We start from the raw sequence: 26,773 nt of genomic DNA, 5'->3' as shown, positions 1-26,773 counted from the left end.
CGTAGACCGATAGAATAAACATGCACCTCGAAAACACTTATGCCCCGTACGTCTGTACGATTTCCACAGGAATGCGCACGTACCGTACGAAAATTCATATTTATGGATAAACACAGCTATTGGGGCCCGGAGTCGTAGTCCCGAGCAAAAGTCTACTTCTCATTAATGCACCCATATATATATATATATATAGATATAATATATATATATATATCAATAAAATACACACGACGTACGTGGAGACACGTTTTGTTTTTTCTTAAACGTTTCGTTGTGGACCAGCCTTGGCCATTACATGTATCGCCCCATTCCACCTTTTAAACATTTCTAATATGTTGCTCCAATGTACAAATCTTCGTATTAAATGATACGGTTATACTTGAAGATACACGCACTGCAAACATGCACAATGTGCCAGGTATTGATGCGCACGACGTCCACCCTTGATCACCATCAGAGCCTCCATGTGGGTGGAGCAGAACTGTGACATGAGTTAGGCACGATACAAATTACGCATTGCAACGACATCGTGCGCACATGGCAAAAAAGACAAGTGAACAAACATAAGAAAGAAAAAAAGAAAAACAGAAAGCACGGGATACGATGCAATAAAATCAGGCTAAGTAGCGGAGGGTAGGCTAGTGAGGCCGCCTGTGTATTCGTTTATGCCCGACCTTACAGTGTTAAATTTATAGATGCGGAATGATTCGCGGATTTTCCGCTCATGGTGCGAGCGAAAAAACCGATTCCAATACCGTTGCCGTAATTTTATCAAATGAGTGACCAGGCATCATGACATGTTTTGATAGCGGCAATTTCGGAAGTGTTTTGGTGTGAGACTTGCGGTTATTCAATGGCGTCCTAAACGACGTTTCTGTTTGTAAATATATTGCATGTTACAGTAACACTTCAAGCACGTATACTACGTTAGGACTGCCACAGTTTAAATTGCCCCTGATTTCACCCGAACCAGTGGATGAGCTGGTGACGACCTGCACACCGTTACCATGCGCACACACACCCCGCACCGCGTTTCCTCTAGAGGGCAGCCCATGTGTTTGTTTACGACTGCGAGTTTTGAAGATGAAAAGATATCGCGTAGGTTTCTTGACCGTCTGTAGAAGACCTCGGCGGTTCTGGAAAAATATTTTTTCGGCTTTCGCTTTGTGTTAGGGTGTTATTGTGTCGTTTTCAACGTAGCAGCTACTTTGGTGGGCCGCAGAGTAAGTGAAACTAGATTAGCCTGGATGCATATTGGGAGCATGGGATTAGCGTTAAGGAGCTCAACTCTGTTTAGTTGGTCTGCGCGCTTCATGGCTTCACCAACCTTCCCGATGGGTTTTGCGTTGATGAGAGAATTTTTTAGTTTTTGGCAGTTGAAAGGAAATTATCGCGGTTGGAAATATATCCTTTTAAACCGATCCGCCTGGCTATAGGGTATTCCTGTCTTTCAATATTGGGACGTGGCTGGTATAGAAATGTAAGAGTTGGTGCCTGTCGGTTGGTTTAGGGGAAATTTTAGTGGATAGTGGTCCTTCACATGACATGACGGTAACGGCAAGGAAGTCTATAGTTGCTAACGAGTAGTGATGAGAGAAGATAATGGAGCGATGGACACCGTAACGTTGTTAATGAATCTTAAAAGACTTACCTCGCCATGTGGCCAAATCATGAAAATGTCGTCTATGAAAGGCTTATAAAAGGATGGCTTTAAAGGTGAGTTGTCAAGAAAATCATCTTCCAATATGCCCATGAATATATTAGAGTAGTTTGGACCTACCCTAGTGCCCATAGAAGTTCCGTTAATGTGGACATAGTGCTTCGCATTCTGGCACGCACACTCTCGTTAGCTGAGTCGAATACTGCACATGCAAGGCGCACCAGACTGCACACACTAAGCCCTTCGCTTCAACTTGGGCCTCCGACCAGACTGTACCGACGCGAGGCGCCTCTTCTGTGTTGGGAGTTGCCTTTACGAAAGCTTATTCAACACTAATTGGAATGGCTGACATTCCTGCATGTGATGTCTGCGGATGTGAGGAGGACATTGGCCACTCATTGTGCCGCTGTCCTCAATTGGAAGCAGAAAGACAATCTGTAATTACCGCATTCAGGAAACTAGATGATCGTCCTCTGAGTGAACAGATTGTACTGGAACACCGTCCCCACCGATCAACGGCTCAGAAGGCACTTTTGTGCTGTCTGAGAGCGTCTGGTTTGTACGAGCGCCTTTGACATTACAGTACGGTCCGTGTACGTCTCCATACCCCTACCCTCTCTCCCTCTGTCTTCTTTGTCTTCTCCATCTCCCTTCCGCCTGCGTAGGGTAGCCAACTGGACTCTTGACTGGTTAACACCCCTGCCTTTCTATGTATATATATATATATATCTCCTGGACATAGTGTGAGTTATTGACTTCAAATTGTTTATTCTAGTATAACTCCATGAGAGTACTAATAGTTTCACCGTCAATTGGCTTGGCAAAATTATATTCCCCGTAGCCTTTATGAGAGCGGAAATACCATCGCTGTGTGTATGTTGGTGTACAATGACAACATTACGTGTCACCAGAATTCTACCGCCGGCACACTACTACGTCCAAAATGTCTTTCAGAAAATGATTTGTGTATTTTATAATAAGGAAAAGTGGGCGGAATGAGACAACCGACATACCTAGATAGATTTTCACTTGCGGTGCCTATGCCAGATGTATAAAAAGGACGTCACTGACGAAGGCTGGTCCACCAGCCGAACCGTTCCACAAGTAAAAAGGAAGAAAAAAGAACGTGTTTCCACGTATTTTGTGTTTATTCTTTTGCTCTATTTCAACAGAGCCAGTGTGTTTTTCCGCCGCTACATCTATTTACAGGGTGTTTCAGTTAACTTTAGTCAAACTTGAAAATATGCAGTTGTCACGTACCGACGCAGAACCAAGGTAATGTTGTTTGCCGTCGCTTGGAGATACTCAGATTATTTTTTTGCATTCTGCCTAATTAGATAATTTATTCCTATTTTTATTCAACTTCTCATTATTATAGTTAGATGAAAAGCTCATGAGAGATTGTAATCGCATGAGAAACTCCCCATAAGCTTTCTGTTGCTCATTACGTGCTACATAAGAGTTTTTTTCCGAGTGCGAAGATGCCCGCGAATACACTCAGAACTGCCGCGAGACTGCCGCTCGAGGCAGTTTGCGTCACTTCGCGCAAAAAAGAACTGTGGTACCTACGACGGAAATTGAAAGCTTGCTACCACACCCCCTTTAACTAACAGCGTATCTAGCGTATGTACGGCCAACTTTGGAATATGCAAACGTTATATGGGACCCCCTCCAAAATTGGGCTGATCAAAATGCCAGCGATAGTGCAGAGGAGGGTCGCTAGATTCATTCTTTCAAAATACTCATCGACAGAGTCAGTAACAGAAATGGTACGTCTATTAGAACTTCCCATGCAGGCAGAACGCCGACAACTGGCTGTGCTAAAATTCGTCTACTTGTCAAAAAAAAAAAAAAAAACTAAACATAGATATAACACAATACTTGACTCAGCACCGAGGCAGAATTCTTAGAGGAATAATAAACGTACCTATGAAGTACCTCCACAGCGTCTCAATGTACTATATGCAAATTCATTTTTTCCAAAAACAACTCGACAATATAATTCATTGCCATTATCACTGCTCCAATGCAGCTGTCTAGAAAATTTTGAGCAAGGGCTCAAGGAATTCGTTTCGCAGTCTTGTTACAAAGCTGATATAATTTTACCACGTTCATGCTGTGTTAACTAAATATTGATATACTGATTGTAGTACAAATTGATGTACTCATTGCTTTACCACGCTGATATTATTGTTCTATGTTCGTGTTGTGATAACAAAAGTCGATGTACTGCTTGCGTTACTGTAGCATTTGAATGCGGTTGAATTGCGAACAATTTACCTACTAATTGCACTGATGTTCTACTGAATTACTGTACTTGTAAAGAGCAGTTGAATTGCGTACTTCATATAATGCTTCACGAGTGATTTGTAGTCATAATTGTACTGTAACCCACCCCTGTAACGGCCTGAGGACCAACATTATACTGAAATAAGTAAAAAATATATAAATTTGAAAAATGTACAGAAAAACGTTTAATTAAATACCTGTCTAAATTTCACCTGCTATCACCCCATCAATTCGGATTCGGCCCAGGTTTTCAACTAACGTACCTAGCACGGCTTTGGTTTACGGACCATATTAAATTGGCCATCGACTCAGGCTTATATGCCAGTGCACTGTTCATTAACCTTACTAAAGCCTTTGATTCCATCAGTCATAAAATTCTTGCAACTAACCACTTTAGGAATTGTTGGACCTGCACTAGCCCTCATAGAATGTTGCTTATCGGACAAACGTCAAACTGTTTATATTGTTGGATCGCATTCGCTAACTTCAAAATTACGACAAAAGGTGTATCTCAAGGCTTTTTTAATTGGACAGCTCCATATCTACATTAACGATATCCCTAAATGTCTTTATAACTCCACATTTTTTCTTTATGCAGATGACACGACACTAGTAGCAATAGATTCATTGCTTCTTTCTCTATCTACAAAGCTTAATCATGACCTCAAGAACTTGACAGAAAGGTGCGAACTCAACTCTCTCGAGATTAATCCACCTAAAACTACATTCATGATCTTTACCTCTGAAACTTCAACCTACTCTCCAGCAATTACGTTTCAATCACTTGAATTTTATCCTGTTAAGCGATGTTCCTTCCTAGGCGTAATCTCAGACTCCAACAAGAAGTGGCTTATGGGATAAGAATCCTAATCATAGCGCGACGATACATTAGTCGTCCTACTTTAGTAATCATTATACTACAACCTTCATTTACAACCATTTACTTCCTGTGCATCATCCCCTGTTAATACGGTATCCCGCACATTGACTTCCATTACAGCATTTACAGAACCAAGCCATCCGATTCATCACCTCAGTCCTTTCCGCGCCAATGCCCTTGCCCTCCTTCGGGAATATAAAATGCTTTCATTAACGCTTATGGTTGAATATCACCAAATCGTCACGCTATTCAAGGCTATAAACAACCTCATTCCAATTAATGTATTTGGGAACGTATGCCGTTACAATGCAAACTACACCAGGTTTGCTTTGAATAACAACTGTTTGCTACCAGAAGTACGCAGTAACTAGGGAAAACACACGACCCAATTTGCAGCTGTAGCGCTTTGGAACCTAACGATTTAAAACAATGTTTATCCTTTCTTACATTTAAGAAAAAAAAAGCTAATCATGTTTTTAATAGAAGGTTGTGTTTACGGTCCTCATGTTTATTACTACCGTTTTGTTGTACGTGAATTATGATAAATGTTTGCGCTTGCTAGTCCTTACTAACATCTAATCACTGTTGCTTACTCCATGCACCTTAAAACAGAAGGCCCCCTTGCAGGCTTGAGCCATCAGACCTCCTCCTGTGTATTCAACGCAATACGTACCACCTTAGTAGATAGTAAACGTTATTTTGATTGATAATGACACGACATGCCTACTGCAAGTCATGCAAAATGCGTTCGTAATACATATCAGTCGCCCACGAGAACCGACTGGAAGGGATTATTTTCCTTGAACTGGTCTTCGTACCCGAGAAGGAAGTACGAAAGACGTCAAGTGGAGGAGGCGCGGACGGATTGTTTTGCGCGTTTTCCTCCGCAAGTGTGTCCATCGTCGATAACAAACGGGGAGTGTGGTTTTCGTTTGGTCTTCTAGCATCCACCGTACGCAGCGATCGACAGCGATAACACCTTCCTGTTGACAGAAACAGAAACCAAGAGAGGACACGGGCGCTGACACATGACAAAGCGTCGTGCAGACGTGGTCTGCTGAAACCGGTGCGATCTGGAGTGCCATTGTCTGAATGTGCGCGTGGGTTCGAATTGGCGCAATGCCCTTTTTTTTTGCCACGCAGGAAAAATAATATACGTAGGACCTTCGAGTCCATATCTGATGTATTCCGAATGTCGGAAAGATCTATCGATATGTACTTTGGATGGATGGAGGCAAGCGGACCCTATAAGCCTGGTATAATAGGAGTTGTAGCAGAAAGGGCAGGAGAAAGCAAGGGAAAGAGAGAAGCAGCATGTGAATGCGTTACATACGTTATCCGTTTCATTCGGCCATCGTCTAATATGCGTATACTGTGCGGCTGGGTATAGATAAGACGGGCGAGGGTATCTCAGAACAGGGATTGAAATCAGGGGAACTGTGTGTGATAAGCGGTGATAAGGACCGCCGGTACACATGGCAGCGGCAAATTTCGCCACTCGAAAGTCGAAAAGTCAAGAGAGCAGACAACAAGGTTTGACTTGGCGCAACAATGCTGTCTGGCTTCCTCCAGATGACCGAGGGTGTGAGCCAACCGCCGCGTAAATAAGCGACGCGTTGGTCACGTGACCATACGCTCGTCGCTCAGCTCGGCACCCCATTGGCTTCAAGTGGCATAAATTTCGCGCCTCGGGGTGTTTGCAGCAGACGACGGCGGAGCAGACGATTGTGAACAGAGACGGACGTTTTCTTTTCTCCGCGCGGCTATAAACGAGACGAAAGGTTCAATAGGTGATCGTTGAGCATGATGGACCACGTCTACCAAACTCGTTCGCTGGGAGTTGGGAGCGAAGGAATTCCGGACCAGTATGCGGACGGAAGAGCTGCTAAGGTGTGGGAACTCTACATCGGAGAACGCGAGAAGCGCACGGATCACTACAAAAAGTTCCTCTCAAACAAACTACGAGATCTCGGATGCCATCACATTCTCGATGTCGCATGTGTACAGGGTAGGTATATACTCGCTTATCTCTTATCTATTACCTACCGTTTCATATCTGGATTTGGTACGGTGCACTTATCCGTCTGCATCACCACGCAGCTGATGAAAATCGTCTGCATTTCTGAACGATCGCACAGTCTTATATATGGACCCAATCCCGGACTAAAGCCTGCCGGCTAAGTGCTGTACTACAGTACACTAAACTAGATGCACTGCGTGTTAATTTCCCATTATCGTGCTCTTTGTTTACTATCATTTTTTGTGCTACACCTATTTCAATCATACATGCATGTTATCATATATCCTACATGTACTTATCCCTGCATATGTATAATGCCCAAATTCTTGACCTGTAGGGTAAATAAATTAACTGAAATATAGTATTGTATCAGCAGCATGATCAAGACAGTATCTTCACTTGCATGATGTAGCATCGCCCCACGTTACTCTCTAATTTTCCTTCACGTGGTCAGTCTTCTAGAGTTTGCCGACTGTTGTTATGCGACTGTCAGACACCGAAGGATTGCGTAGACCGTGGGAGCGGCTCCGCACTGTTTAAGGCTTTGGCTACGGATGCGGATTTCTTACAAAAGGATGATTTATCCAGGATGCTGATTTTAGGAAGGTTGCTGCTAAACACTTGGGGAAAGATCGAGGCTAAGTGCACATTAACTTTTATTTTTGTTTGTTTGTATCTAGCAGGGAGGCCAGTGGCTGTTCTTCGTCAGCTGCACTAAATATATACAACAAAATAAAACACAACAGAAAAATTATTTCCCGAAATTTCGAACACGGAATAGCATATGAGGATAGCTTTCAAATAACATGCAAGATAGTTTTTCACAGACAGTGCTTTTGCCAAGTCGCTATATTCTTGTGGTAAATAAATTTTCTTGCTTTTTATGTTTTTGTTTATGTCTTAAGCGATACACTGTGCGTGCCAATGCTTGCAGAGAACATGCACTTTCGCCCAGCATGTTCGTCAATTGTTTTTTTTAAATAAGCTGTCAGGAGGATCATTAACAAAGTTAGCCTTTATTACATTAGTATTCACTAGACTTCTTGTGAAGAACTTTATTCATAGGCATAGTCTCAAAGTAGCGCAGTTTTGTTGATGAGATGCTCCGGCTTACACCTAAATTCATCTTGAAACTGCAGCGCGCACACAAGAAACGAGGACAGTAAGGCGAAGGTGACAGACAGGCGCTGACTCGCAACTCAGTTTATTTTTGGAGGGAATGGTTACCAACTTGCCCAACTTTCAGTACTTTTACACCTAAATTTCCTCTTTTCTAAGTCGTGCGCATTTACGCGTTGGTCAAGTAAATGTCTCAAGGGTGCATTTTCTGGAAATTTAAAGAGTGTGTGTGAATGGTCTGAGAACTTTCCAGGGTGTACGGGGGTGGTGTCAAGTGGTTGTACGCACAAATGGTGTCAAGGGGGTGTAAAACTGTAAGCTCCTGTGAACACGACTCGTGTCACACGAAATCGTACACGGCGGGATCTGGCGATATTACATGTTATGATTATTAAAACGTAAAGAACACGAACGGGTTTAGGCGACCGGGAATGCGAAGCAATGCCCGCACGATTGGATTTGGATTCAGGGGTTTTACGTGCCAAAACAACTATTTCATTATGAGCCACGCCTTAGTGGGGGGACTCCGCATTTTTTTTTTTTTGACCACCAGGGGATCTATAACGTGCCCCCACTGCACGGGACAACGGAGTTTTTTTCTATTTCGCCCCCATCGAAATGTGGCCGCCGAGGCCGGGATTCGAACCCGTGAGCTTGCGATTAGCGGCGCAACACTATAGCCGCTAAGCCACCTCGGCGAGTAGCTCGCCTGGTTGTATGGGAGTCTGTTGATTATAATAATAATGTAAACGACAGTAAATTAAGAGTTCCTGTGTTTTAAAGGAAAGTTGGAAGCAAATAATATTGACAAAAACGTTATATGCATAGTTTTCAGCATATGATCGAATGCAACTTCACGAGCATCAACATTTGTACATTGCTTTCGGCAAAACTGTGAATACTATTAGCCGAGAAAACCTGTGCCTCATTACTGGAACCGTATTATAAACACCACAAAATAAGCCAAATACGATACACCACGTGATATTCACTGGGGAATGGCAAAATCGCCATAATCATATACGCCCCATATCGCGCTGCAAGTACGTGTAGAAGTGCGCGTTTGCTGTGCACGATAAGAGACCCGTCAACGTTTGCATGACTTCAACGAAATCGAGTGTCGATGTTGCAATATAGCTGGCAGTTGCATTATACATGCAACTGTCTGCTCACCGTTAAATCCGGTTGTACAAAAGTACGATTGTGCAAAATAACTATAGCTAACCGAGCAAAAAGAAAAAAAAGGTGTGGTTTGAATAATACATCATTAATCTTACACATTTATCTGAATCGCAGCGTTGACTCCGTGCTGCTGCTGGAAGAGGGCTTCAAGGTCACCAGCGTGGACGCCAGCGACCGCATGCTGAAGTATGCGCTCAAGATCCGCTGGAACCGCAGGAACGAGAAGGTCTTCAACGACTGGGGTGAGCCTCCTCAGATGGGCGCATGGCGCGCATGCGTATAGTGTACGCTGCTATTGAATCATCATCTCAGTGACGGGCATTCACTCGAACGTTCTCGCATGTTGGACGCTGTGGGTTGAGCACCAGGCCAAAGATCGGCAGGGCCCAGGTTCAAGTCATTGAACCGATCCGCCTACTTGTATTTGTTTATGACCACATCTACACCGTTTGGCAACGCATACAAGCGTTGCTACTTGTCATACAACATATAAAAAGCTTTTTTTTTCAAATACTATACTATATGCGGATAAAACCAGCTGTATCTTTCCAGCAACTTCAATTCCTCCCCTTTTCTTTTGAAGTTGTAATGATACGTTTTAATTAATGAACATTTCAATTAGGAGCATGCGAAATGAAGCTGCGTCTGCGCGCCGTGGTGCCGGTCAGCCGCCACGGTCACCGCCGCGCCGTCGTTTGCATGTGAAACAGGCTTTATCTTCCCGGTTCTTTATTATGGTTCTGACCCGTAGCTTATCGCTGCTCTGCGCGGAGTCTGTGTTGCCAATTCTCGAAGAATGCATATGCGGGCATTTGCAAGCTATTGCGCTTCTGAGTTTATATATATATATATATATATATATATATATATATATATATATATATATATATATATATATATATATATAGCTGAGAGAATTGAAGCAGCCAGGAAAACTAACAGAATTTTACTGACGCGTCGGCCGGGACCCGCCCTTCATCAAGAGTGCGATTGCAAACAGAAAGAGCTCAATTTGTACATTTTCTCCCTAAGAGTTATTTTTTTAACAAGGCCACTCTCTGTACGCGCAACTTCCTGTTCACGTTTTTGTTGTATAGATTTTTTACTTTTCATTTCTTATTTGCTTCATTTTTTTCACTCTTACGGAAAAAATGTATAACTGAGCGCTGTGTACTTGCAATCGCACTTTTGATGAAGGGTGGACCCCCGCCGACACGTCAGTAAAGTGCTGTTATAATTTTCCTACGTGCTTCGATTCTTTAACTATATATATATATAAACTTATATAAACTTATATATAATATATATATATATATATATATATATATATATATATATAAAGTTTACTTGCAAGTTTAGCTAAGCAGAACATGTAACGATCGCTCGAACGTGCGTGCGCGCTGGTGCAGTGATCGAGGAGGCCAACTGGCTGACGCTCCCCGACGACCTGGTGAAACCGTCGTCGGGCGGCTTCGACGCGGTCATCTGCCTCGGCAACTCGTTCAGCCATCTGCCGGACGCACGCGACGCTCCCGGAAGCACCCACCGACGCGCCATCGCCAACTTCCGCGAGATGCTCAAGCCCGGCGGATACTTGATCATCGACCACCGCAACTACGACCACATCCTTGACCACGGCACGACGCCCACGCACAGCATCTACTACAACGTGAGCATTTTGTGTATTTGTTGTATAATAGTCTACCGAGTAGAGCGTGTGGCAAATGGTTACTGACACGATATTTTCGACTATTAATTTCTTGATTTCTTTTTTTTTGCGTTAAGTGAAGGTCCTAGACTTCCAATAAACCCTATACCCTATTGGGTCCTAAACCCTATGGGTCCTAAACCCTATAGAAAAAAATAAATACTCAGAGTGCTGTTAATAATTCGATATAGTCGCTTTTCTTGAGCCAGTTCCATCTCCCATGAGGCGTGCATTGAAAATCTAGAAGCCACAGCACCTAGCAACCACGGTTGAATGCGATTGGATGTAACGCCGCCGCCGACGCTCGACGACGGACGCCCTTAGCAGCCGCTGTGAGAGTACGCCGCACCGCCTAACCGAACCTAACGCCTCTGAACGTAATCCGTCGCGGGGGCCTAACCTAACCTAATGCCTGTGAACGTAATCCGTCGCGGGGGCCTACGTCGCGGGCACCAAGCACAAAATGGTGGCGCGTTGCTACGGTATGACATGAGAGTATCGCCGGCGGCATTTTAGCCGATCGTGTTCAACCGTGGTTGCCAGACGCTGTTGCTTCTACATTTTCAATTTATGCTCCCGGCACAATACTGTGTCGTGACGTCACGACACAGTACGTGGTAACGTGGGAGCAGGCCGTTGCGTGAACTCACTTCGGTTTGCTTGGTCATCCGCTGTGCTTCGGTCCTCACAAGGAGTACCAGCATACAAGTTTTTCACTTCACTGCATAATCGTCGACCTCAGTAGTTACGTTATGGATCCTCACTTCTCCGAGAGCGAAACAAATAATTATTTGGGCTACCTTTTAACACTACCGTTTCAAAATGCGCGTCAAGTGCAGCGCGGCTTCCAACTTGGAAAAGGCTATTCAAAACATCACCGACAGCTGTCCCACTCTAAAAAAAAAAGTGTACCTCCTTTGGTGCGCATCTTTGTCCCATGACAATATACGGACGGGATCGGTCTCACTTGCATTTCGTTTCTTGGAAACTCTCCGCTCGCAAATTTTTTGTCAGGAATGCTATCTCCTGCTGATAAAGCGCACGCCGTTCGTTATCTGGAAGTTTCTCAGAACGCTCGATAATCGTCTTAGCCCACTCGGACAAAACGACTCTGCAAGGTTAATGAAATGCGTTTTCACTGCAGAGTGACCACATCAAGGACATCCAGACCTCGGTTCTGTACGTGGACAGAAAACCCTGTATGGTCATCTTGGACTACGTCATGGATGTGTCCGCGTTGAAGAGCAAGTTCGACTGCACAGACAGCGAGTACAGCAAGAAAGGGCGACTATCCGGAGAGCCGATAAAGTAAGCGCAGATAGCACATTCATAAGCGCCTATGTTATCGTGATAGCTATGCTACTAGTGTTTGTCACCTGAACTACTGCAACCTGACTGGATTGACAGAGAGTACGAAGCGACAGGTTACGCAAATCAAGATTGCTACGATTGCAGAAACACTATAATACGTTCCGAGGACAAGTGGGGAGAAAAAGCTGGGGCGGGGGGGGGGGGGGGGGGCGGAAATACAATTATAGCCTTGCACAATTCGTAGTACAGTCGCGGTCATTTAGTTCCCGCCTACGCAAACACTTCTCCAAAATCATTTGTTACCCCGCACTTCGCAAAACTGGCACCCCCCCCCCCCCCTCCCCGAAATGGTGACAGTAATCGACTACTCAAATTACAGATTCACGAGCTCTTTCAGCTTTTCTAGGCTGCGGACCCTACTGAATGTTCTTATACATACATATATGCATACAAATATATATATATACATATATATATATATATATATATATATATATGTTTTTAAATTTAAATTAAATTAATTTTAAGAACATTTAAGTTTAAGATGGTGGTTTTACATGCCAAAACCACCATCTGATTATGAGGCACGCCGTAGTGGGGAACTCCACAATAATTTGGACCACCTGGGGTTCTTTTATGTGCAACTAAATCTAAGCATATATATATATATATATATATATATATATATATATATGGAGAGAAAGAGATAGGAAGATGCTTCAGGCTAACTTTCGAACGTGCAAAAACGTAAAATAGAACGTGAGTTATCTACATGGAACAGGTGTGCCACCCTGAACATGTTTTTAAATTGTAGTGGGAATGAGAAGATAGCGTGTCACATTGACGGAAACGAGCATGCTTGTATCCCAAAAACAAGCACTTATATTTTTAATCTCGCTGTGAAAGTGGTGCAATAAATGGCATGTAGTGCAACCTATCTGTGTACCGTCACGTAACCAAAACGCTGCGCAGGGAGAGTAATTTTGCCTGTATGCATTACTGTATTATCCAAAATTTATTTTATCCGCCTATGGTAACTTTTATTCGCGCGAGATATTAATTTATTTGTAGCTAGGGCGTGGTTGAAAAGTGGCGCTGCCATCATGCAGAAGAATAGAATGGTGCCGGTGCATCGATGGATCCTCAACTATGCCACCTTGACATGGTGGTGGTAGTCTTGCAGTCAGCAAGTGCATCTTGCAGACTAAGATGTGTTGCCACGCGGCTGTGATCTGCAATAATACCAAAACTAAAGATATGTACGGTCATTCACATTTCCACCGAACGATATGAAGAGTAGTAAATAAAGTGTTATTTACTTGAGCATCAGCTCAAGTGCAAATGCGTGAATTTTCGGCTACCTACAGCTCCGTTCCTATAACCCAAAGTATGTTGCAATGAAATTGCTGTGCAGGAAAAGAGTTCCGGCACTTAATGCAGAAATATGGATGTCCGTAAAAGAAAAAAAAAATTAAAAACCCCCTTACACCTAAGGCAAACTTTTTCTCAAGTTTTCCATCAATATCGGTGCATCGTAATCGGTTTCTAAGTGTCCTTTCAATGTCATATTCGCTGGCCGCAGAACACAGGTGTGTGAAATGAAATGATGTCAATAGCTTTTTTCCCTGAGTGTTGTATCCTTCGCAGTCGATCAAGTGTGAAGTTTCTTTCATTCGTGCAGCTTGTGCTACAGTTGGCTTGACCGATACCTTTACCCGTTCCAGCAATTTCCGGCTGTCGTACTACCCGCACAGGCTGTCGGACTTTACGAAACTCCTCGAAGATGCCTTTGGCAAAGAGGCCCAACATGAGATCTACGGAGACTTCAAGCCACTGAGCAATGATTACACCCCAGCCTTTTACATTCACATAATTCAGAAAGTCTGACGACGTGGTGCTAAGGAATGTTTGAGATGCACTGACTACGCTTAGTCAGTGAAGTGAGCATGCACCCGTAATTGCTATTATATAGCAGATCTCCATATCCTTTTGAATCCGCACACAAATGTGATTAAAAGTGAGTAAATGTACTGTTGCTTTTTATTTGTATGGAATTAAAGGCATGACCTTTAAAAGCTTGTAAACCCCAACGACGATCAGAGATAAAAAGCCTTCCAAAGTCGCTACCCCTGCAGAGTGCAGTATTTCGCGGATAACTACACCGTTGCATATATTTGTCCGTGTGTTCAATATGCACAGTCGGCATCAAAAGTTTGCTGACGACAGGATCTAAGAAAAAGCTGAAATATTTCCACAGCCTGTCCATGAGACAAGGTCTTTAGATTCCCAACTTATGCTAGGACATGCAAACAACACATTGTTGTTCAGTTTTGCTGGCTATACAGTCACAAACTGCCGACAATAGATTGTGCGAATACTTACACCGTAAAGTAGCACGTAGTGAGCAATGATAATGCAGTGTTCTTGCATGGACTGTTTGCGAAAGGCTTATCTCTGACTGTTTGTGCTTGTGATAATGCACATGTAGCAACTTTGTAACAGCGCTTTATCTCTCGACAAGATCCGGGAGCCTTTTCCAAGCACTCTTCAAGCAACCTAATCATCACTTATGTTTCAGTGTCCTTTAGTCTGAGCACACTTGACTGCTACAATGACCAATGGGTACATTTTGAAACACACTACCAATTGGGGCAAGGCAGAAATATGCGTGTTGCCAGCTCATGCGTGTTTATTGAAAAAAAGCTGAAATCACTTCTGCGCTAAATGCATCTTTTTGTGAAGACTGAGGCTCCAGCATTGTCCTTTTGACTTTCACCTTACCTAAGGTCTCTCACTGTTTTCACTGGGCATAAAAATAAATGGACATACGATTTGCAAGTTTCACCTCATCAATGATACACTTTACAATGATCAGAAAAATCGGACCATGTTGCATAACATACCCAGTGAGCAGTAGCACGAGCTCGCGTGTAGGTAGGTGTGTTGTAACACAAAAGAGCATTAAAAAATAATTGTGGAACTTAACGTCTTAGTGCAGGTATCCAGATTAATTCTGACTATCTCGAGTTCCTTAACGTGCATCTAAATCATGATACATGGGAGTGTGTGTATTCAACCCACACTCCTAGGAATGTGGCCACCGCAGCAGGGAATCGAACCTGCCACATTTCGCTCTGTAGCAGAACGCCACTGCTACTGCGGCAGGTCAGACAAAAGTGAGAAAGACGAGACAGGTAAATAAGACTACTTGGAAGAGCGCTGGTAGGAACTACCTGTTCTGTTAAACAGGTGGAATCAGTTTTTTCTAATGCCAGCCCTATCTGACCAGCCCATGTCCAGGAGTTGGTGACATCGAACTTTCTTCACCTGGGAACTAATCAGCCAGACATTTAGCAGTCAAATACTTCCTGCTGGATCTCCCGAGAAGCAAATGGCTGGCGATGTTTTTCATATCTTCTGAAATTGATCCGACCGCGCATTTCGAAAATAGCTATGGTGAAATTCATTTACTCTGCACATTCATGCATTTTATGCTGAAACATCCAGAAAACTGGACCGAGTACCCGCGAACACCGTTGTGATTTACTGTCGCTGAGAAACTGAACGCCGAGCCCCTTGAGCTGACTGTTTGTCCAGAAGCCAAGCTTGCAATTTAGCTGTAGCCCAGATACATGAGATGCTTGTAGAAGCTGGTATTCACTCGCTTGGTTTCGAGCGTTCTGTAACTCGTACAGGAGACCATCCGTCAACGCACTGAAACGGACACTCTGTACTGTTTCAGAACTCGCACACACCTCTTTGGTTCACAGCACGATTTCTTAATGACTAGACCAGCAGCGTTGACACGTTCTATAGTCTGACACTCGGCAAAAGACCAGCGGTCGCAACAATGCAAAGGCGCCCAAGGACCTTTGCATCCAGCCGAAATGTACGCTGCTAACGGGAGGAATGAATTCGAACAACCAGCGTGCCACCGGAGGATCCACCGGACTATCGAGGACTGGCCGGTCCTCGATAGTCCACAGGGGTGCAACAGGGTAGATCATTCCAAGCGCACTCTGTTAAAAATAAAGATGAAAACTTGGTTAGGGAGCGGGCTCGGGACCTTATAATTACTGCTTCTTCTTTCGAACACAATCCTGCATCCTTTTGCTGACACTTTTACCAGCAGCGATCCTCCGCATGTCATGTCACCCCGGTGACGGCTTGTTCGCGCGGTCATCAGAAGACTTGGGCGAATTGCCGCCACCGCCTACCGGGCGGCTATCAACCTTTCGCATTCGCCCAGACACTCTCTTCGCGTCGTCTTTCCTCCTACCAGCTAGGGTGCGGAGGAGCGTGTTCCTGAAGAAGTTCTTGTTGGCGCATGTTCGACCACTAAGCCCACAACACTTCAAACTTACATCTAGGCAGCCGAAGCAGCATAGCTTGAAGCGCGGCAATATCTATCCACAATCTGGCCGTTCACGTAGAGCGCAAGGTAGCGCAAGTTTCGAACCAGTTTGTTTTGGTTTCGAACATAACTCGTTTCGAAAGCATCAGCGAATTATTCACGCATGCCTGAGTAATTGACAGTTTTGGTTCAAAACACTCAACGCACCAAAGTAAGTACGCTTCGTATGAGCGGTATGAGCTACAAAGCATGGGAGCGTCGAAAAGCCAGCAAAGCGGTCGCGCATTGTAGCTTATACTGAGCGCGATAGTACCTGTCACAGACAGGCACAAATGAAGATCCTTGGGCAATATTGGCACGGGGTGTTATCGTATGAATGGAACTTCTTTTTCTTTCTTTCGCGGGTGGAGAAGCGGGAGCATGAAGGAAATGAACCAAAAAAAAAAACGCCACAATAACCCCTTTATTCAAAGAAGCACGTCAGCGTTCATTGCATTTGCAAATATAGACTGTAGTAGTAGCAAGCAAAGCTTTACGTAGTTTTTACAGCTTTTTCGCTGTCACCAGCGAAGTGACACGCTTGTTCGCAGTCCTGTTGAAAGCCACCGGGAAGTTAAATGTTATAAAAAAAAGCTTTATGTCGGTGTCACACTGGGGAATTTCGATTGCGATCGAGCCTGATCCGGATTGAAATTCTCGACCGCGACGTACTTCTCCGTGACCGCGACTGGTTCCCTACTGCAGCTTGCTCAAAGGGACAAATGGCGACTGAGAAATTCGACCCGGATCGGGCGCGATTCGCGAAGAAAATTGCGCCGTGTAACACCCGTATTAATTTCATTGCAAATTAACCGCAAATTATGTGCAGATAAATTCAATTTGTATCAGTTGGTGCAAGATATTGCAAGTTTAAGCAGCGCAAATAACGAGGACGCAATAACATAAGCACAGGACCAGCGCCAGTCTTGTGTATATGCGCTATTGCGTACTCGTTATTTGCGCTGGTTAAATTCTTCTTCTTTAAGGGGTTTTACGTGCCAAAATCAGTTCTGATTATGAGGCACGCCATAGTGGAGGGCTCCGGATGAATTTAGACCACCTGGGATTCTTTAACGTGCACTACAGCGCAAGGACACGGGCATTTTTGCATTTCGCCTGCATCGAAATGACGCACTTACCTTAGACATCTGTTCACGGCATCCCAATAACAGTAGCCGAACGTTCCTTGTGTTTACAGGCAAATCCAAGGTGCAACTGCTGGCATAAGCGGGCTCCACTGATAGGCCGGATAATCACTTCCACACTCGGTTTTCTCTTCTGGCAGCCATAAAATGCAAGAAGTTATGCATAGTGGAGTACGCTATACATCGCTCAGGGAGCCATGCTTTTCCTTCTAAACCGCTGTCACTCGATCGCTCTCTCCTAAGAATTCCATGTATGCGTACAAACTGTCTATTTGTTAAGAGCGCTCTATTTGGACTTCTAATAAACAATGCTTCATAATGTGCAACGTTAGGACAGGAACTCACCCGCCGTGGCGGCGTAGTGGCTTTGGTGTTGCGCTGCTAAGCCCGAGGTTGCGGGATCGAATCCCGGCTGCGGCTGCCGCATTTCGATGGGGGCGAAATGCAAGAACACCCGTGTATCGTGCATTGTGTGCGCGTTAATCTTTAACGTGCACCCATTGCACGGCACAGTATATGTCAAAAGGTGATCAAAATGCCAGGTGGTCAAAAATTAGCCCGGAGTCGCCCACTACGGCGTTCATCATAATCATATCGTCTTTATGGAACGTAAAACCCCAGAATGTTTTAATGACCGGAACTTGCTCTGAATGATAGCATATGAACCTAATGTTATATTAATAGTGGAGCGATTGCTTTTTTGTATTCAAGAACTATTTGAAAAATATTCATCCGGATATTTTTGGTTGTGTCAACAAAATATCGGTGCGGGTATTTTTCGGTGCAAGCATCGCGAAAGGGAAAATTGTCATCCGCCTGACTGTAGCACGAAACTACCAGGCAACCTATACGGGTTTCTCGGGAATACAGCTTCGCAGTTGAGTAAAAATTCGCCCCGGTCCCGGATCCCAGACCAGGATGAATTTTTCCTCAACTGGGAAGCGTTTTTCCTGTGAAACACTTATGAGTTGTCCTTACTGCATTACTAACCATAATTCAGTACTTGCAATGCCCATCATGGGTGCAATCATAAGATTCTCTTCTCCCCCCAAAGTACTGACCGAGCCCAATGCTGCTTAGCTTCGGGGATCGGACGAGAACCGGCGTATTCAGCATGGTATGGCCGATGGCATAAGATTCTTTTCCTTAAAAGGTAAAACATTGTGGAATGTGATGGGAAAGCGCTTCAAGGAAATTCAGTCACGAAGTGTTAAAACAGCCAATTCTGCTTTTTCATTTTAAGATTTGTTCTGAATTAGCACATGTGCAATACCTCTAGTCTTTATCTTTCCGAGGATGCTGCCTCATTGGCCAAGCTCTTGTGAAAAAAGTTCCCAGTGCGACAACTGCAAATGAGAATCTAAAGTGAATTGCGTGTGATAAGAAACATGTCCCAGCCGCAAAAGCAATGGAAGATAATCGGTGCACTATCAAGTGACTAGCAGAAAAAGCACACAGAATGACAATGAGACTAGACATTAACATTAGCACCGTTATCTAATCTTAGTACTTGCACAAGCAAAAAACTCGAATGGGAACACGCAAGTGAAATTCCGGGCAATCGCATGCATTGTACAGAGCCAGGAGAGAAATTACTGTGAATGTGGAAACAATACTCCTCACAGAGGAGGAGTATGGTTGTGTCTATCTAGGAGGGGGTGGATCGGAACGATATGCAGCTCCTGTACTTTTTCGATTATGAACGACGCATGCGATTCTATGAAATTCATTTGCATGGGGTCCCACCTAAGTGTTTTTAGTTACAAGACTAGTCGGAAAACAGGCACCCTATTTAATGTCATCAGTGCACATTTTCCTCATCCCCAAATAGCATGACTATGAGTAACACAAATAGTATCACTATGACTAGTATGACCAAACAAGTTTCAATCCGCCCAAACCAATACAACGCAAAAGAAACTTATCCTGCACTGTACCTGTGCTGGAAGCTGACATTGCTGCTGATGTTTGTTGATCAAGGGTAGAATTTAAAAAGTGAACTCCAAGATAAAGAGACATAAAATTATGTTATGATTGTCATTTGACGCACATATTCAATAAAAACTGATCGCCAACTCAAAATGCCGCCAAATTAAAATGTGGTAGCTGTGGCTGGAATCGAAGTTCGTCAAGAATAAAGTGTCCCTAGTTACACTGCTTGGCACATTATGTTCTTGCCTGTGTCTTGGCATAACTTGTTTACTTGCCATACTTGTAAAGGATTAGAACAATATTAACGCTACCCTCACCTACTTCATACTCATAAAATTGTGGTGGATTACGACTATGATTAGCTCATTTACCCCACGTTGAGTTTACTCTGAACAAAAGTGCAAGAAACCCAGGTGAAAGAACAGGCACTAATACTCCTGATATGTTTAATCAAAGAGGCTAGACTAGAGTGAATGTTTACCTCTTTGACAATCTGGCCACCATTTGCGAAAACTGATAGACTGTAAAGACTAACGAGGTCGCAGCCGAGGAGTGTCTACATACATTCCCAGTGCATTGCTCGCATCGGTCAGTTAACAGAACTCCCCGCATCAGAGCACAACTGCGTGGTCAGCATTTTCTATCATTTTGTCAGCAAGTGGGCTTCACTGCAGAGTGCGAACATTTACTCACAGAGAGAGAGAGAGAGAGAGAACGAAAGTGGCCTCGCGACGAGGGACAGGCTTTGCCCTGTCGCCACAGTATCTCGGGCCTACTTGCCACCGACCCCTCACTCACGGGAGACTCACGTTCGGGCACTAAGTGTTTGCGTTGCGACAGCGAGGCCACAGGGTCGTCGTCTTTATCCGCTGTCTGCGCAGAAATGCGTGGAGCTTAGGCACAAGGCTGGAGCGATGGAAAGAGTTCTAGCGTGTTTTTACGTGTATTGCAGTTAGTGGAATAATGCAACACTCAAAAAGTGGATGGCAGCAGCAGCAAAGGCATCAACATATGTTTATCAACAGACCGTTGGAAACATATTTGTTTTACGCTGTTCTCTTTACAAAAAGAAAAGAAAATTAGAAGGCGCCAGTCTACATTCACGATTATTCTGTTGCCAATGCTTTTATACCAGCACATTAGTAGCAAGAAATACGACTACTCCCGTTTATGCATATGGCATTCAGTAAATGAGAATACAGGTAGAGACCAGGCAAAGCTCCCTAATTTGTCAAGGTCTAAACTTTGGAAAACTGGTTGATGACAATAAAACTTGTAAAAGTGTGCCACAGACAGGAAACTAGCCAAGGAACAAGTATGACATGGCACTACTTCAAGATGAATTTTACTGAAAGCTAATATAATCTACAGCGATTGAGGAAAAGAAAAACAAGATAACAAGCAGATGCAACAGGTAATTTTGTTTTCATATGATTAAAGTGCATACGCTTGCTATGATGTTTTTTTTTCCTCAGTACATCTTTCATTAACCATTCCATAAACTTCAGTTGGAGGTAGCGCCTTGCTTATGTATATGCATTGTTGCTTTACTTGTATATTGTGTGTAGTGCGCTTTTGCGAAGCGAAAGAGAGTGTTTAAAATGCTTTCAGGAGGCCGTAGAGCCAAAACGCACTCAATGCTCAATGTTTTGGACATTAAAAGACATATGTGACTATGTACCAGATAAATGCTTAGATAAAAGCTTAGAAGAAGTATTCAAGCTCTTAGACTGGGAAGGCTTAGGAGTGAGGATCAACGGCAAATATCCCAGCAACCTTCGGTTTGCAGATGACATTGTCCTATTCAGCAACAATGGAGACGAATTACAACCAATGATTGAGGACCTTAATCGAGAAAGTGTAAGAATTGGGTTGAAGATGAATATGCAGAAGACAAAGATAATGCTCAATACCCTGGCAAGGTAACAAGAATTCAGGATCGTCAGTCAGCCTCTAGAGTCTGTAAAGGAGTACGTTTATCTAGGTCAATTACTCACAAGGGACCCTGATCACGAGAAAGAAATTTACAGAAGAATAAAATTGGGTTGGAGTGCATACGGCAGGCATTACCAAATCCTGACTGGGAGCTTACCACTGTCGCTGAAAAGAAAAGTGTACAATCATTGCATTCTACCGGTGCTAACATATGGGGCAGAAACTTGGAGGTTAACAAAGAAGCTCGAGAACAAGTTAAGGGCTGCACAAATAGCGATGGAACGAAAAATCTTAGGACTAACGTTAAGAGACAGGAAGAGAGCGGTGTGGATCAGAGAACAAACGGGGATAGCCGATATTCTAGTTGACATTAAGCGGAAGAAATGGAGCTGGGCAGGCCATGTAATGCGTAGGATGGATACCGGTGGACCATTAGGGTTACAGAATGGATACCAAGAGAAGGGAAGCGCAGTCGAGGTCGGCAGAAAACCAGATGGGATGATGAAGTTAGGAAATCTGCAAGCGCAAGTTGGAATACGCTAGCGCAAGACAGGGGTAATTGGAGATCGCAGGGAGAGGCCTTCGTCCTGCAGTGGACATAAAATATAGGCTGACGATGATGATGATGATGACCAGATAAATATGTTCAATGCGACAGTGTTCAATCGAAATTAAATTGAATTCTGTGTTTTTTCGTGCAAAAATAATAACCTAATTAGTAGGTGGGGAATCCATAGTGGGGATCACCGGATAAATTTTACCACCAGGTGTTTTTATTGTGCACCCAGCACACAGTACACGGGTGCTTTCAATTAAAAAGCTACTTGTTACAAATTAACACTTCAGACTCGAATCCACACATCATGAGTAAATTGTTGCTTTGGAATGAAATTGGTTCTCCCCTCTCATGTCCCTCACGTCTCTAGAAGACACGCTCCACTGAGATCTGAAGGCTGCGAAAAAGCTCGGCCATTGTCGATCCCAATCCTTAAACACCACACTTGTGCAATTAAAATTAAACAAGTGGTCCACACACCTCACTGCTGTTAGGCTTGGACTTCTTGACCACTTCACCATCGACTTCAGAGTGTTCTTCGCACTGCCGCTTCGTGCCCCCGCTGGTGTTCATAGGTGATGGCGAATCGTCCCCCTGAGGGAAGGACGAGGCATTTCAAGGTTCTGACTGCCGAGCATCCTGTGGATTCAATGTTACATAATCAGTGCTCAAGTATGAGGTCAAAAAACACACACAAGGCATGCATGGCCGAGGTAAGTTTAGTATTTTCTTGAATTCTGCCTCAATGAACAAGTGCATGTAGTTGTCAAATGCCACTACGATGTCTATTTCCATCAAACTGTAATCTAATGGTGGAGTTTATGGTTTAATATCCCGAAAGAGTACGGTTGGTTGTTGGGAACATCGAAGTGAACACAAGGCACTCCCAGAGTATGTGGGCTAAAGTACAGAAGTCTTCCCCGCAATCCGGACAGTGAGGATCTATCTCTGTGTGGAGTCTAATCAGGAAGCCTCTTGATGGGTACGAACCCGCCTAAGAAAAATTTCCTTGCCCGACCCCTGGCTTGCTTAGTTTTGACCTAAGACATGCATGTCCTTACGGCTTGAAAATGGGTATTCATGTTTGTTCCCATAGTCCTCATAATGCTAAAATATGTATTTATTTAAATCAATTTCAGACTGTAGACGTTTACGGCACAATCATGCATCTATCACCATGTCATGTTTAACGATAGTAGAGCTTCGTCGTAAAATAATTTGGAAATTACTCCGATGCTGTACAAATGAATGCCTACTTAAGTCAACTGCCACTGCCTAGAACACTAGGTGAGAACTGCCCAATGTGTTGCTGTTAGCCTCCCTCCTGCCATCAATTTGTGCGAAGTGCTAAAACAAAATCTTTGTTACACAAACGTAGATGAGCAACGGGACAGTGAATGTGGAACACTCACCTTGTCCGACTAAGAACAGGCAAAAAAAATGCTGTGCATGTAAAAAGACACTACACGTCAGAAATCTAACGCTGTGCCAACTAAAAAAATGTTCGTTCAAAATGTTTATTTCCAGCAATGCAGCCCAACTTATGCAACTGTACATCAATTTTCTCGGCAAATTAGTGGTTCAACACTGCAGCTGCCAGACATTGCAGTTTCTGTACGAAAAATTCCACTGCAAAGGGCAAACATGACATTGCAGAATCGTCTTGGATCAATGCCAGCTATGTCCATCAGAGCAAAGCTGTCTCACCTACAACATAGTGTAAGCAAGTAATGAAACTAGAGTTGCAAAATGCAGTATACTTTGCTAAAACTAGGGCTGCAATTATGTTCCGTGTTATTGCCTTTATAAAATCGCCGGCCCTTCCTCTCCGGAAAATGGGGGGTAAGCGAAGGTTGTCCAGTATGCACCTTGAGTTTGACGGTTATGTTACTTGTGAGTAACTTGACCTTGAGCAAGGGAAGGTCAGGTGATCTGCTCGGCGTTGGCGGAGTGCCGAAGCTTCAGCGGCTCGCACCGTACGATCGGCCCGTCGACGACGCGCCTTTTCACGGGCGATCTCCCGTCGGCACTCGGCGAGTGCTGCCTGTTGTTCGTGGGTACGCACAATACGTGGCACCGTGCCTAATGACTCACGCTGCGGCGCCGGCAAGCCGCCGCTGGAGCCGGAGATTTAGCGTTACATCGCCGGCGCAGGCTAGCGTATACAAGCTTCGCTTGAATACAGAAGCTTCAATGAAATACAGACATGCTAGCACAAAGAGATATATGCTCACGAAAAACAGCAGAGATCCCCGCTCAAACATGTGTGCCCCGACTCAGAGAGTGCTTGCTAATGTCACTTGAACAGATCTCACAAACCGATCTACTATAGCGTGCCTCGAGTACCAGGCTTACCGGAACCCGAGTAAAATGCTAAATTAGCAACACCAAATACAAAACTTAACAAGAGCTCATGGTACAGTTTATTTTACACCCATAAAGCACAATCTTTTGATGCAAGCTGCACCAAGTCTTCACATACAAGCGTCACAAGTCTTTTCATGCTAAAGCTGCAAGTGCACACCGCTGGATGTGAGCCTGTTGTAATAGTAAATCAGCATCAAGCCTAGTCACGAAATGCCTGCAGAGACAGTCTTACCACTTCTGAATACAAGTGTACCTATTGACGGTAGCCTCAGGAAGCGCGTTGACCACTTCTTGACCCATAAAAGCCATTGATCCCAGCTGGGTCTGTATGCTAAGCTTTACTACAACAAGGAATTAAGTGAAGCATTCATTTTAGCGAATGCATTTCACTGCACACAAAGCTCCCACGAAGGAGTTAGTCACAAATTCGTAATTTTTTAATGTGGTCACCGCGTTGATCCTCACTGACAGATGAGGTTTCGTCAAGAAACTGACTATAGGGAGGGGGCCCTTCACTATCGCCACAGCACTATATTGACGGGTAACAACAGCCAATCAAGAATCTGTAGTGAGTGAAACAACTTTATTGAAACCCACGGATTGAGGCCTGGGCCTAGACCGCGCCACGGTCGGTAGAGAGACCCTGTCTCCCAGCCACGTCTCGAGCTGACTGGATGTCCCATAGTTGGTCTTGCAGATCTAATAGACCACTGTCGGAGGGTCTCTTGCTAGACGCATGGCCTCAGAGTTGGCAGACGATAGAGGCAATGCGTGCTTTTTCACGTTTCTTAGGCGACATAGGCCTGGACTCACGCTTGTGATAAAATTTATGCAATGTGTCACTTTCACCTCGTTCCTTCCATTATCCTCTCCCATTGTGACCCTCTTTCTTCCCCTCTTCCCCTTCCCTCACGTAGAGTAGCAGGCCAGATGCTCCATTTTCCGGCCGACCTCTCTACATTTTCCAATCATTAAACTACTTCTGAGCTGATCAGCGCGGCTTTCCACCGCGCCCCAAGCGGTTCTGAGGAGACTACATTTTTATCCTGTACGCGCGCGCATTCTCATAGAATATTTTCTAGGGTGGCGTGTTCTGTCCTACATAGTTACACAAGTCATTTGGGTACAGTTCGGGGTAGATGCGATGTAGGTGCACCGGGTTGGGGAAAGCTCTGGTTTGAAGTCGCCTCCAGTCAACCGCCTGAGATCTGTAATTTGGAGCTAGGAGTTTGGAATCTGCACCTCGACTTTTGGTAGAAGCGGGTGATGTCACAGAATCTGAACATTCTGTCCCTCTCCTTCCAGGCCCCTCCTCCCGTTCTTTCGGGGCATGCTTATTCGCGAGCGCGGTAAACGAGACTTCGCGCGACGGATGGCTACGAAGAGTGTCACATGAATCGTCTGCCTGGAAGACCTGAGAGAAGAAACGTAACTCCCAGTGATACGACCTCCTCCCCCCCCCCCCCCCAGTGAAAACTTGAAACATAACGAACATGAACTTAAATAAAACTAATATAAACTGAAACAACACCTTTAATTGTGAGCTCGTCATCGCTACATATAAGGAGCGGCACAAGCGCCTGCATGAAATCGCTCGATATATGCAACGTGACTGTTCACAAAAAAAAGAAAAAAAAAGAAAATGAAATCATGTGCACCGAGATTCGGCGGCGTGCGCGGCCATCTTGGAGGCTGGTGCGTTTCACCGATTCCGCTAGGTGCGCTTAGAGCCAAAGCCGGCCGTAGGGGCCTACGGGAGTGTCCACTCCTTACCTTGACTAAGGGCATGTCACAAAATATTTCATCTGGCGTGCTAGCTGTTAGCTAAGACCTGGCCATTGAATCAACTGCGTCGCCAGTGCTTGGCTTCTTGCAATTCCTTGAAGGCCGTCATGTAGCTTTGTTAGGACTTCATTCTGTAGGCATTGAGAAATGTCTACAAATCTCTCAGGTACCTTTAGGAACGGTCCTTCACACTCGGCTATCATTACTCTATCTTGTCAGTATGGCGCTTGATCAGAAGAAAGATTCGGGTTTCGCAAGCCAACCACCGCAACATAACTGACGCAATGTTTTGCACACATCTGCTTCTTGAGCCTCTTTCACTCTCTCGAACAAGTTGCTTCCCGTTTTCAGGCTTTGAAAGCATGATTTGGCCAACGATTACACATTCGCCCACGGAAAGTTCTCCGGTTAGCCGTTTGCCTTTTGCAAGTAGTGCCCGTGAAAGAGCGCACGCAGTGACAGTGTATTTTCCGGGAACTTGCTCGACACGA

General features: G+C 44.4%; 2 protein-coding genes across 6 annotated transcripts in view; one reads left to right on the top strand and one right to left on the bottom strand.

Annotated features, from left to right (window-relative positions):
- Positions 1–14,199, top strand: part of LOC119465877 (glycine N-methyltransferase) — a 119,927-nt gene extending 105,728 nt beyond the window's left edge. Inside the window, exons 2-5 of the mRNA XM_049657372.1 lie at positions 9,265–9,392; positions 10,560–10,819; positions 12,003–12,166; positions 13,894–14,199. Of these exons, the coding sequence (XP_049513329.1) occupies positions 9,265–9,392; positions 10,560–10,819; positions 12,003–12,166; positions 13,894–14,056 (715 nt within the window). The 3' untranslated portion in view covers positions 14,057–14,199. The remainder of the gene's footprint in view (positions 1–9,264; positions 9,393–10,559; positions 10,820–12,002; positions 12,167–13,893) is intronic.
- Positions 1–26,773, bottom strand: part of LOC119465874 (FYVE, RhoGEF and PH domain-containing protein 2-like) — a 188,275-nt gene that overhangs the window by 70,850 nt on the left and 90,652 nt on the right. The window lies entirely within an intron of this gene.

Source organism: Dermacentor silvarum, chromosome 10, assembly GCF_013339745.2.
Source record: "Dermacentor silvarum isolate Dsil-2018 chromosome 10, BIME_Dsil_1.4, whole genome shotgun sequence".
NCBI classification, from domain to species: domain Eukaryota; kingdom Metazoa; phylum Arthropoda; class Arachnida; order Ixodida; family Ixodidae; genus Dermacentor; species Dermacentor silvarum.
This window is presented reverse-complemented; position numbering and strand designations above follow the sequence as displayed.